The sequence below is a fragment of the Hippocampus guttulatus genome, chromosome 5, assembly GCF_054856545.1.
Source record: "Hippocampus guttulatus isolate MCC_2025c chromosome 5, RoL_Hgut_1.0, whole genome shotgun sequence".
NCBI lineage: Eukaryota > Metazoa > Chordata > Actinopteri > Syngnathiformes > Syngnathidae > Hippocampus > Hippocampus guttulatus.
In genome coordinates, this window is record NC_141265.1 from 6,312,962 (window position 1) to 6,326,369 (window position 13,408).

Sequence of the window (13,408 nt, forward strand, 5' to 3'; positions counted from 1 at the left end):
TGGATGACTAATAATTGTCTTGTGAATGAATAATTGCGTTCGTCCTTCGGTTGTATTTTTTACACACAAAATTGTTTTCCCATAGGCTTGACAGAAAGTGGTACATGGCCTCTCCCTCGTGGTATGTGATGGAATCGCTGTCCCAAGGACGGATTGTTTGTGATTAACTTTTAAGTTAAAGACATTTGCATTTAATATTTATGAACTGTTGTTTTGAAACATTTACTTTGATACATTTTTCATTTGACTACTGTGTACAATGCATTTTCATTGAATCAACAGATGTTTACAACTTTTTTTTTCCTTACATGAAAGCACAGTGTTTGTGTTCAAACAGTGCAAAATGTTACAGTACTTTCAATAAAATCAAACATACTTTTATGAAATAAAACCTCGTCTTTATTTATTTATTATTAACTACTAACAACTGTGTTGGGTCGTCGACCTCATAGTGCAGAGGTACAGGGTCAATCCCAGCTCCGGCCATCCTTTGTGGAGTTTGCATGTTCTCCCCGGGCCTGTGTGGGTTTTCTCCGGGTACTCCGGTTTCCTCCCACATTCCAAAAACATGCATGGCAGGCTGATTGAACACTCCAAATTGTCCCTTGGTGTGAGTGTGAGCGCAACTGTGTTGGGTTGGAGATCTAATTTGGTGCAAAAGCTCTGAGAACAACTGCGTTAGGGTAAATGCAAATGTAGGCATGGTTCCAGAAGAAAAAGGTGTCCCTTTAAAGAGTTGGGGTGCTCACTAGTGACTTCCCCTCCCCTCATATATAAATGCGGGCGCTCTCCCCCTCTTGCTGCAGTCCCCACCATGAGTTCCACCGTTGAGAGCCACTTCTTCGGGCCGAGCGGGTTCCGTAAACCTCGGCCAGCCTCGGCGTCCTCCATCGGCTTCCACTCCCAGCGCCGCCGCCTCACCTACAGCAGCCAACCGTCCTCCGGGGACAGTGTGGACACCTTCAACGGGGACATGTCCCGCAGGAGCGAAAAGGAGATCCTGCAGGCGCTCAACGACCGCTTCGCCGGCTATATCGACAAGGTGCGCAGCCTGGAGATGCACAACCGCAACCTGGAGGAGGAAGCGGCAAACCTGCGGCAGTGCCAGAGCGGTCGCACCTCGGTGGGGGAGAACTACGAGCGGGAGCTGAACGACCTTCGGGGGCTCATGCGACAGCTGAGCAGGGAGAAAGGTCGCACGGCCGTGGAGTACCAACGCCTGGAGGAGGACGTCCAGCAGGTCCGGGCCCGTCTAGAAGAGGAGGCGCGCAGCCGGGAGGAGCTGGACGCGGCCGCGCGGGCTATGAAGAAGTACGTGGACGAGTGCCAGCTGGCCCGAATGGAGCTGGACAGGAAACTCTTCGCCCTGGACGACGAAGGCGCATTCCTCAAGAAGAACCACGAAGAAGAAATGGCCGAGTTCCTCGCTCAGATTCACGGCGCGGAGGTGGTTCAGGCCGTTTGAATATCAATTCGCTCTTCTGTACTTCCAGTGCGCTCTTTGTTCTCACCAGTCAGGCAATTAGCGCACTAGCTGAGTAACTACGGTGCAGGAGTTCAACTACTGTCTTCGGAGTGAGATTCTCACGCACGAGAACGACAAGGGCGCACAGTATAATTTTCTACCAGTGCCTTACTAAATAACATTTCCCTGAACTGGTTGAACAGTTCGGGAGCACTTGAATGTTTTAGTGATGTTTTTTTATTTTCAACACGTATTGTCTAATTCTACTACTGTGGGGTATTTCTGGCCGCTAGTAGAACGATACTTAGAGGACGTGTTTTCAATCCTGCTTTCCACGGCTGTATGACATTTCTGCACACTAGTAAAATGACTCCAGTACACCAGTAGAACGACTGTTTAGGTTACTAAAGTCATGTTTTTCCCTCTACTGCTTTCCACTACAATATGGACACTAGTTGAACTTGGGTGCACTAGTAGAAGAATCACTACGTCTTATCAGTAGTGATTACGGCATTTTGATTTTGCACACTAATTGAACACTTAGGACGAACAGGTTTATCAATCTTCATAATACTTTTCTCAATTTTTTTTCTGACATTTCTGTGCACTTGTAGAATAACTGTCTATCAGTGATGTTTTTTCTCAAGACAGTATTGCCTTCCACTACGTATGAAATTTCTGTACAGTAGTAGGATGACGAACTTACACTGGTAGACTGACTAGAGCGCACTACTAAAATAATTGTCTTATGAGTAATGTTTATTTCTCCTATTGCGAACACAGGTTATGCAAAAACCTTGCACCAGTTAACAACTTACATGCTGCTTGTACTAGTGAGGTGATGGTGTGCTTCACTACTAGTCCCAGTATGATGCAAATGTCAACTAGAGGATTTTTTTTTCAAGAGTAGGCCCTGGTTCTTCTATTAGTGCGCTGAATTGCCTTACTAGTGAGTACAAAGAGTACACTGGTACCTGGTGCATTAACGATTCTGTGCACACATACTGTTTAAATACAAATGCTCTTACAGCTTTCCATATTTCTATATTTAGGTGACTTTTGACCTGCGTGACTCACCCAAAGTGGACGTGACTGGAGCCTTACGGGAGATCCGTGCACAGCTCGACCGCCACGCGAACAACAATGCCACACAAGCCGAGGACTGGTTCAAAGGTAAGGCTGGTCCATGGGGAGTAGAAGTTCCCCCCAAATATTTCAAGTGATCACAGTGTAACAGGGATAACAATGCGATACTGAGGTGTCAACTTCATTTTCATCACGGGTCACAGCAGTATGTTTTCATTTAGTATTTTGCTAACAACAAATATAACATTAGAAGACACCCTGAACTAGTTGCCAGACAATCGCAGGACACACGTAGATTAACAACGATTCACAGTCACAATCGCACCGAGGGATAATTTAGAGAGCTCAATTAACATACCGTGCATGTTTTTGGAATGTGGAAGGAAACCAGCGGACACGGGGAGGCACGGGTTAAATCGTGTGGAAAGAAGTATTCTGCTGATCTGTCCGGTAGAACACAGTTGGCAGTATGACCTTGACGACTGTATGTGATGTCCTGCTGACTGCAGCAGTGAGGCTCTTTCACGCTTACAAGAGGGGAGCTGGATAGGATGCTTGGTCAGACACAGGCTGTACATTAAGGAGGGAAAGCTACAACACACGAAAATGTGCTGTGTATAGTGTCGGATTTGGTATGGATCATGACACAACCAAACCTCGGTTTGTATAGTGCGCTTGGAGCGTTTGACAGATGCGGCCAGGTCCAACCAAGATGCCATCCGGGGGACCCAAGAGGAGATCGTGGAATACCGTCGTCAGCTGCAGAGTCGCACCATCGAGCTGGAGACTCTCAGAGGAACCAAGGAGTCCTTGGAGAGGCAGCGTACGGAGAGCGAGGACAGACACCAGGACGACCTTGACTCACTTCAGGCAAGACAATCACAAACTCAGTCAGACACCTCATCAGAAGGAAATTAAAGACACTGAGATGTTAAATCAGTTTGTCTTACCATGTGTTCATTCTACAGGACACCATCAGTCATCTGGACTCTGAGCTGAAAAATACAAAATGGGAAATGGCCAGCCAGCTAAAGGACTATCAGGACCTTCTGAATGTGAAGATGGCCCTAGATATTGAAATAGCGGCTTACAGGTTGGTGCCCTGTTATACTCATGCATGTCGATCATTCTACTTTTCATGAGAATCAAAGCTTTCATGTTGTCGCCAAAAACAGGAAACTGCTGGAGGGTGAAGAGAGTCGTCTTGCGCCAGGAAGTCCCTACTCCTATTTCGATAGTAGAATTTCAGCGCATCTAAAAGTCAAAGAAGATAAAGTGATTGTTCAAGAGCAGACAGATGAGACCCAGGTCACAGAGGTGACAGAGGAGGCGGAAGAGGGGGAAGAAGGTGAAGAGAATCAAGAAGAGGAATGCAAAACGGAGGACGGAAACAAAGGAGAGGAAAAGGAGAAGGAGAAAAGAGAGGAAGCAGGTGAGCAAGAGGAGATTCCCAAATCGCCAGAGGAAGCCGCAAATTCTCCTCAGCCAAAATCTCCTCCCAAATCACCAGAAAAAGTCCCGAATACTCCTCAGCCTAAATCTGGCCCAAAATCACCCGAGTCCAAATCGCCCATGGCCAAATCCCCTGCAAAGTCACCCAAATCCAAATCTCCTCCAAACGAATCCCCACGATCTAAATCTCCCCCTCCCAAGACACCTGAAACCCCGGAGAAGGAGAAGGTCAAGCCCGCACCTGCTTCAAAAGATGACATGAAAGGGGAGAAAAAAGACAAGCCTGAGTCTGTCAAAGATGAAAAGAGTGATCCATCCGTTCAAGAGGAAAATGTCGAACAACCAGTAAAGGAAAAGGAGAACAAGGAGAAAGAAGCAGAGAACAAAAAGGAGAAGGATGACAAACCTGACGTAAAAAAAGACGGTCAAACAACTGAGGTGCCAAAGAAGGAAGAAACTCCAAAACCTGCAAAGGCTGCAGAGAACAAAGTTCCGGCCTCCAAACCAAAAGAGGAGGCTCCTCCCCCGGTTGAGGAGAAGCCCTCAGCTCCTAAACTGGCAAAGACGGAGCCAGCTAAGAAGCAGGAAGAGAAACCTACCCCTAAAGTTGAATCTGAGAAACCAGAAGAGAAAAAGGAGACCAGTCAAGGAGCTGCCGACGAAGGGAAGACGAAAAAAGTGGCAAAATCTCCTTGCGCCGAGTCCAAAGACAGTACGGAGAAGGCCAATAATTGAAGAAGAGTGAACTAAAAATAAACTTTAGGGGTGAGATCAGGAAGGATGCTCAAGCATAACTAAGCAATCTTTATTTTTATTGACCTACTTACTATATACGCACCAGTCATGCTATTATGTCTGTTGGCAACGCTGTTTATCAAGCTCCTTCGGTGAATGTGACAGCTGCCTTTCAGTATTAAGTGCATTTATACTGTACCTGCATTGCCCTCAAGGAGAGATGCCAAGCTGAACATAATGGTCCCAAATAATAGATTGAAATATACCGCATACAACTATCTATATTATATTTGCTATGTTAGAAAGATTAGTCAGACAGACTTGGCTTGTGCACTTTAATGTTTCTCTTCACAGGTGAGACGTCTCTCTCCTCTGGCCTGACAGTGATATGTATGAACCTGTTAAATATGCAACACAAAACAAAAATAAAGAATAACAAACAACATTGTGTGGCTTAAGTCGGCAGGGGAAGCCGTCATGCGGAAAGCCGAGATGAAGATTCGTGAAAGGAAATGTCGAGGCTGAAAGGTAAAATGCAGCAAGACTTGCCTGCATTGCAGTGGAAGGAGGAGGGGTGGAGACACTGCACCCGTCCCGCAAGCCTCGCTCATGTATAAATGAGGTGCAGTGCAGCATAATGCCACAAGTCAATTTCCTCTTTAGTCACATATTTCCATCACGTCATTAGTGATACACGACGTTTGTGTGCACCCCCCCCTTTTATCTTTTTATAGTAATTAGCCATTAACAGAATAAGTGTTGGTGCGCAGGTTAATACATTTCTAGATGAAAACCATAAAAAAAAAAGACATCAAGAAAGTTAGGATTACAGGTTATGGCTAAACTTTTGGTAATGGAGAGTAGCTGACATTGAAAACCATGTGGCATTCTGCTTTCCACACCATCCAATCTATTTATTGGATATCAGTGTGCCCAAGTAATACAATGATAAAACAAAGTTAAAGTGTGTTTGATTGAATTGTCCTGGCTCACCTTTTGCAATCAATGAATGCGAGTGTAGATAGAGCAGCGATGAGGTGTAGAGGGAATGGAAAATTTGGCCAATTTAGAAATCACAGCCCGGACACTTTTTTTTCCCCCAAGAAAATAAGGTGTCAGTTTATTTTCAAACATTTCTTTTTTGTTTGCCTTTTTATGTCTACTCTTGTCTAAAATGCTTCAAATAGCTGTGATGAATTAAAATCAGAGGAATCGCAAGTCAACTTTTAGCGATGACTGAAGAGGCCCAGAGGATGGTTGTATTTGAATGGCTTCAGACGATTTGGACCCCTGGAAGAAGGGGAAAAAAAGAAAAAAAAAGACCACAAGTCAGATATAAGTGGACGTCAAAGATTGGGACATTTTATTCTTCTAGGTACACACTTGACAGTACGCAGACACATCTTTTCACGGGGGAACTCCCGTGGTCCTTCCACACCATCATCCTGTTCTTCAGTCTCCAGGTAGACATCCAGACAGACACACAGGCGTGAAATCTGATTGGTCAGGAGCTGGTAGCCTGGACGTGGCCCCTGCAGTTCATTTTTGAACACGTTCACCTCACTCTCCATGGCCTAGGCCCAAGAGACATGAGTCAGCTTGTTTTTGTTTTTTTGTGTGTGGCGGACATTCAAATTAATTATAAAATGCTTTTACCCGAAGGTTGTCATCAGTGTGCCCGCTGCGCTCTCCCTTCCAGTTGAGAGAGAGCGAGAAGAGAGGAGAGATTTCTGGGTAACGCGGATTCAGCACTACTGCAGCCTGGAGGCGAGCTACAAAAATAAATATCATTGGGGTTGTTAAGTGAATATTAACTCATTCACTCCCAAAGACGTTTTTAAACGTCTTTTCAGACTTGGTCCAGAATTGGCTGGTACTGAATGAGTTAAGGGGGAAAAAAAAAAAACAGGAATAAAACAATTGAAACGATGCTTACCTGTGCCTCTCTCAACAACTCCAGAGAAGTACATATCAGTCTCTTTTGCCAGACCAGCATCAGTCACATGACGTGTGAATGTGAAATTCTAGCAGGGAAGAGATTATAGGGTATTTTAAAAAGATATGAGTTTATGGGCCTGGCTTTGTGCAGTGGAACTTCAGATCGCAATAAAAGGCCTTCCCAAAACTATTCCCTTCAATCTTGGTGCATAAAATTATCTAATTTATCTTGGTAATATCATAAATGCATCAAGTTATGTAGGACACTGTATAGTATGTAGTAGTATTGTAACTCCAAAGTTCCAAAACTGAGATTCATTCGATGTATGTGTCCATACATCGAATGAATCTCACTGGATCAGTTTAGATTCCTAATCTAATCTTGAGTGCATACCATATACTCCTCTTGAGTGATGGTGGTCCATTGAGTTAACCGAGAAAGAATCTTGGCTGGAAAGAGGTACAAACACTCACTGGTAACGGGGATGATGTTGTGCTCTGTGGAGAGAACAACCTCGGTCACAAGTGAACATCTCTTCAATTAAGACCACTTAATGTCCACCGTCAATGGTAACTTTACTTTACCTAAAGAGGCAAACTGCTTATGGAGAGCCAAGCGGGACAGGACACGCCCCCTCAGGAGCTTCATGGTGTTTTCCATATGGCTAGCACTCAAAGAACTGCCCACAAGCACCCCCTGGAGAAACAAGCAGCATCAAGACATGAAACGATCAAACGCTAGGACAATGATCAAGTTACTTCTTAAGTATTACTTCCTAATGGTTGGGGGTGGGGGGGGGTGTTTTATTGCACAATTGTTGTGCAATGTAAATAAATAAAAATGTTTATTTTGCTGATTGAATCTGTCACTGTCACACCACCCCTTGCCTGGCTGCAGATCACACATGCAGGTTTACAGGAGAGATGTCTGACTGATGGCAGTAATAATGCTTTGCTACATGCAACCGGTGCAATATTAGAAACGTCAAATGCAGGCAGTACCGTATTGAGTACACGCACCTCTGAGGTATCACTGGGAAAATTTAATCCTCCAAGATTCTGAACCCACTTGTAGGGATGACCCAGCTCCTCCACATAGTCGGCAAAAGAACCTATCCTGTGGACGTGACATGACAAATGTGAACTGAATGGAAATGAAATGTTTGACACATCTTGTTAGAAGTGCCATGGCCTCCTTACCCAACTTTATCAAATTGATATCGGTTGGCTGGATTGGGTGTTTCTCTTCCATGATCGTTGGAATACAGACAGCTGAGAAGCGTCTCCGATTTGACCAGCTCCCTATAAATGGAGTGAACATTTTATCAGCAGCGGAAAGATGAAGACTTAAGTCTATCTTGCACACTCGCACATACCCTGCACTGATCGCTGTGGTGAGGTCCATGGATGCGGAAATCTTAGCTTTGACCGTCATGATGTTTAGATTGATCAGGTAGTAGAAGTAGAGACCGAGTACGCTGCCATCTGCAAAGACACACTCATAATTAGTGGATGACAAAATCACCCCGGCACTGGGATTATCCACTGTCTTGTCCCACTAGGACCAATTAGTGCATCAGAGTTCTAAACAGGATGTGGTTGTGGTGGCACACAATTGAGTCATGGAGGTCATCCTCCGTGATAAATCAGATGAGGCGTGAAGCTGGGAGAAGACAGCTGGTCAGAGAAAATGTGTGAGTGTGCTCAGCAGAGTTGAGCAAAGAGCACTCAGTAGAAAATAAAATGCTGCAGAAGCACCAAGGTGAGTTCACCTCTCTTCATTTCTCTCCTCCCCTTTAGGTGAAGTAAAGCCTGCAATGCAGCTCTCTCTGTCTTCTTCCAGTCACAAACAGAGGGACCACAAGATTCAAGAAGTGTGATCACTAAGCACAACAATCAATTCTCACTCACACACATACTTTAGCAAGAATGTAAACTTGTGATTTCAGACACCGTTTGTCCTCATTGAATGTGCAGGTACTTTTTCATGTTGAATTGGCACTTCAAGCCATCAAGAGGGGGAAATTAGTTTACCTTTACACGTCAAGTCAAAAGAGAGGGACAGCGGGTGCCTCTTGAGCATCTCTCGTCTTTTGTCATCCAGCTGGCCGCCGGCCGTTGACCGTCTCCTTTTCTGTAAAGTGCGGTACAGAACATCTACTTAAACTGTAACTGATGACATGAAAGCTTCTCAGGTATTTCATTTGCAAAGAAGCTGGCACTCATTTTGCTACAGGAAGTGGTCAATATTCCTTCGCCGTCACCCATCTGCCCTCAGCGTGACAGTTGGAGCTCAAGGGTCTTTTTTTTTAGTCGGACAATGGCAGAGACGAGCATCTGAAAGACTGGCTGACCTCACCAACCTGTGTGTGTGTGTGTGTTTTAGATGAGCCAAGACTCACAGTTTTTTCCTGCTCCTCCTCTGCATCTGAGTCACTGTCATCATCTGCATGACATAGAACGTGAGCATCAGTATAACAGGAGTGCAGTGTCTGCTTTCTTGTACTGTTTATGTGTATCTGGTACACGATGACAAGCATATGTAATAATAATAATAATAATAATAGATATTTATTCATGGCCTTACCTTGAGAATCCTCTGGAGGTTTGGACATAGCCTTGGCCTCATCCACATCCCCACTGATTGACACGGTCAGTTTCTTGTCTGAATGAAAACATAAAATTACTCAGAATAGGACTTTGCACTTCAGGCACAAATAAAAAAGGGTGGGCGGTGTCTGAGAATCTTCCTCACCGCATGCTTGGCCGTAAGCATTGGCTTGAACAAAAAGGACGTAGAGGGGCGGTGGCAGGTGCTGGGCGATCTCGGTGTGTTTCTGGGTCTGTTCAACAGGCACGGCAAGGTACTCTTGCACTGGCAGCGAGGCCTTTGCAAACGAGAGGGGGCAAAAATCACAATGACATTCTTGGAATACCAAAAGAAATGCAGGTGCGCGAACTGGGAAGTTAAGGGTTCAGATCTCACTTACCGCAAGACTATTCGGACTTATAATAGTTATTAGCAGCATGTTATACCTGCATGATCGCATTCAGGCCGGGTTGCAAGCTTCTCAGGTGTTCCTTCTTGATCTCAATACTCTTCTGGATTTTCTCTTTACTGGCCTGAGACTCTTTGTACGTCTCTGCCAACCTGCATAAATCGTTGAGTATGTCTTCAGAACGCTGTGCAGAATTTTCAGGGCATTGTGCTTCAACTGAGCAGTGACGGACAAATGTTTGAGCACCTTTTCCTCTGTTCAAGCTCCCAGTCTAACCGTGCCAGGGTGAGCTGGTGCGGATCTTTTTTGGTGAGTTGTGGCCTGGAAATCTCCTGCGGTGCATCCTTGTAAAACTCTTCTTCGCTCACGAGGTCTATTTCCTCATGCTTTGACCTGAGACAACAACAAAGACGTTAATTATATAGTAAGTCATATTTCTCAAGACATGATCTATCAAGATATAATCCAACAAGTGCAAGTAAGAATAAGACCTGAATTGACTATCCTTTACACTGAAATGCATTTCGTGCTTACTTGAACTCCAAACATTTGCTGATTTCCTTCTGAAGATGCAGAACTTCATACAGAAGGTTCTGCAACTGAAGGTGCAGAACATCCACTTTTTGCTTTGCCTGTTGAACAAAAACAACGCCTTGACATTTATGTTCACCAACACACTGCATAGCTCTGATCAGCTATAATATGTGAATCAAGTGCCACATTGATACCTCATGGGTCTGGTCTCTGCCTCTTTTGAGCCGCATGTGAGCCAAACGGTTGAGTTTTTTCAGAGTCATAAAGTGGTTGCAGCTCTGCAAGCGTTTCTGCTCAACCTCAGCACACTGCAAGAAACATTGCCAGTGAGTTGCCTTTGCAGGGTAAAAAAACAACAGCACAGTACTCAACATAAATTAATACACACCGATAGATTTGTTTGAAAATCTTGAGTTTACTTTCAAATCATTATGTTCTACTATAAAACAAAATATTCCCACGGATACGGACCAGTCATTCCAAATTAGATATTCCAAACTTAGTTTTGTCAGGAGGAACATTGTAGTTAATTCGGAAGCCAGTAAATAATTGTTTGTTCAACTATTTTTCAATTTATTTTAAAGGAGCGATTGTTAACAACAAATGCTTACAATATCTCATATTTCAGTGTTGTTGTAAGTGAAGACAATATGCAAGAAACATGAAGTTGACGCACATGATTTGCCATCACGGGTCACATAAAATGATGTCGCTGGCCTTGAGTTTGACTTGAGTGGTTCATGCTGCTGACCACTAAAAATGGATGGCTGTAATTTCAACACCCAAATTTAAATCATGCAAACGTTTTTTGCCCCCCGCTGAAAGAAGCAAAGTTGAGAATCGTTTGGAACCTGAATGAGCAATCGAAAGTGGAACTGGAATCGCTCAAATTCATATAATGCCAAACCCAAGTCACAAACTGGTACAAATTAAAAGAAAAAAAATTGTAACTGTATTAACGAGGTACATGTGATTCCCATAGCCGTCAAAGCACAATTAACTGATGAAGTGAATGAATGTATATCTCACCCCCTCTTTTGCCCCACTGGCTTTGAGCTTCTGTATTTCACCCATCAGAGTGGCCAACCCTTCGCATGACTCTTTAAACTGGAGGAAGTCCTCCTCATGCTCCCGGCCATCAAGTTCCACCTCCTCATTGTAGACACATATGTCCTAGAAACATATATAGAAATAAATAGGAGAGTAGCGCAATTGAACAGAGGATAGTAAAGCTATGGTCTTGAAAACGCAAATCATGAACTTATTTGAACATTCAACAAATATATCTTTCAACAGTAATCGATCATCAATTCATGAAGTCGAACATCTGGTAAGGTGTTGGGGGAACATCTCAAGCTTCACTATGTGTTTTCATGATAACATTTTGGAACAGCCCCAAAGGTTTGTCTGATCTGCATAGTCACAATAATATTGGATTGAGTGTGGTAGCGATTAAACAGTTTACCCGTAAAGCAAGATAACATTTCAGAAAGATTTTTTTTTTTTTACAGGGGGCACATTCCATTTGGCACATGATGTAACAGCAAGAAGATAAAAAATTGAAAGAAAGAAGACGCTAACTCAAAACAACAGACCCCATGCTTTGACTCATCTCCATGACCACCAACAATTGTTCACCAAGACAAGTTTGGTCAAAAGTTAATTAAATGACTGCTGCCTTTTCCGTTTGCAAAAAGTACACAGGACTGCTGGTTTTATATTATTTACTGTGATTAAGAATAAAACTTGTGAATAATAACTGTGATAATTTCGCTCACTGTGACCATGATATGAAACTTCCATAACACTTTATCAGTGTAATCTGGTTTTAGCAAAAATAAGATGTTTTTGGGTGTGTCTGTAGACGGAATTGTGCTGACTTGCCGTTTAGAGGAAAGTAGGACAAAAAAAAAAATCAATGACATAAGTGAAAAATAAAGTACTAAATAACTACTTGACATCCCCTTTAGTTGGAGCAAAAAAGTATGCGTATGTTAAGCATTACACTTCTTTACCATTCAACTATGAAAAATACATGTAATAGTATACAGTACAGTATTTGGTTTAGTTTTGCCCCCCGCCCCCGACAAATACAGTATTGTAATTGTGTAAATGCGTGAGCGGCTAATCCACGCCCAGTGCTTTGAGACCCCCGTGACCTCGTTCTCCTCACCAACTTTACGATCCGTTGTTAAACACCAAGCTTCCCAAATAATAACGATATTATGTTTGATATGATGTCAGTACAGCACTTACAAAAGAAACGCAAATTGAAATACTGTGCAAAAAGTTTCTGAGTTGGTTTCTGTTACCTGCTGGTCTCCGTCCCCTCTGCCTCGTTTCACCTCCGTAGTTCCCGCTTCGTTGCGAAGAACCTTCGCCTTTCGCTTCTTCAGTGCTTCCGAAGACATTTTTAAGATGGAAAGCGCCGGCTGATTTACGATTGGAGAGGTGAGGAGAAACAATAACATTTAGTACTGTACCATGTACACTGATGAGCCACACATTTGTATGCTAACAATGCAGCGTCCGCTAAGCTAGTTACCTAGCACACTTTTCAGATATCGTTTCACGGCCGATATAAAGAAACAAAACCTTCGATATATGCACTGACAGAGTTAAGACTTCATACACACCACGCACCTTTATGATGAGCAAATTATGTAAAGGCGAAATTCACAATATATGTTGCCGAAGATCGGGAGTGCGCCCAGGGTGCAGACCGGAAGAGTATGCAGACGGAAGCTTTTCGGTGCCAAAGGTTCGCAAAATTGAAGCGATATGTACACCACTGCCACCTGCAGGAACGTTATTTGCAGTCAACAACAGACAACTCCACCTACCCCCCTGCATTGTGTTGTTAATTGAGGTTGGGGGGCTGGGCGTGACATCTTTTGGTGGGGAATTGAGGGGGCCTCTTTTGTGCTTGCAGGAAGCAAACGGTGCAGTCGTGGAGGAACAGGTTTTAGTTCAGTGGAAAGCGGGGATCCACTCAGCAGGAGGTCACATCACAAAGTTACCTCAGGTATTGGGTCGGGTGTGTGTGAAAACAAAGCAAGAACAGTTAAAAAGTGAAGCTAGTAGTGTGAACTTGGTGGCAGGCAGGCTATTCTTGGCAGTACATGTGATTCTTATGATTTAAAAACAAATACCATAGCTTTTCATTTGTGTCAATTGTTGTAATGATCACTATACTCAG

General features: G+C 43.7%; 2 protein-coding genes across 2 annotated transcripts; one reads left to right on the top strand and one right to left on the bottom strand.

Moving 5' to 3' along the window:
- The first annotated feature begins 781 nt into the window (after positions 1–781).
- On the top strand, positions 782–5,181 carry LOC147204778 (alpha-internexin-like). Its single transcript, XM_086110406.1, has 5 exons — positions 782–1,447; positions 2,518–2,638; positions 3,222–3,421; positions 3,520–3,644; positions 3,727–5,181. The coding sequence occupies exons 1-5, from the start codon at positions 815–817 to the stop codon at positions 4,736–4,738; spliced, it is 2,091 nt and encodes a 696-aa protein (XP_085966532.1). The 5' UTR covers positions 782–814; the 3' UTR covers positions 4,739–5,181.
- On the bottom strand, positions 5,060–12,875 carry thoc5 (THO complex 5). The gene is made up of 20 exons (XM_086110407.1): positions 12,853–12,875; positions 12,522–12,641; positions 11,239–11,382; positions 10,404–10,517; positions 10,210–10,307; positions 9,922–10,068; positions 9,713–9,827; positions 9,432–9,564; positions 9,264–9,341; positions 9,079–9,122; positions 8,711–8,810; positions 8,053–8,161; positions 7,877–7,978; positions 7,697–7,793; positions 7,262–7,373; positions 7,071–7,174; positions 6,675–6,762; positions 6,395–6,510; positions 6,122–6,312; positions 5,060–6,028 (listed from the first exon to the last, which is right to left on the bottom strand). Exons 2-20 carry the CDS (start codon positions 12,618–12,620, stop codon positions 5,965–5,967), a joined length of 2,055 nt encoding a protein of 684 aa, XP_085966533.1. The 5' UTR covers positions 12,621–12,641; positions 12,853–12,875; the 3' UTR covers positions 5,060–5,964.
- Positions 12,876–13,408: the final 533 nt, after the last annotated feature.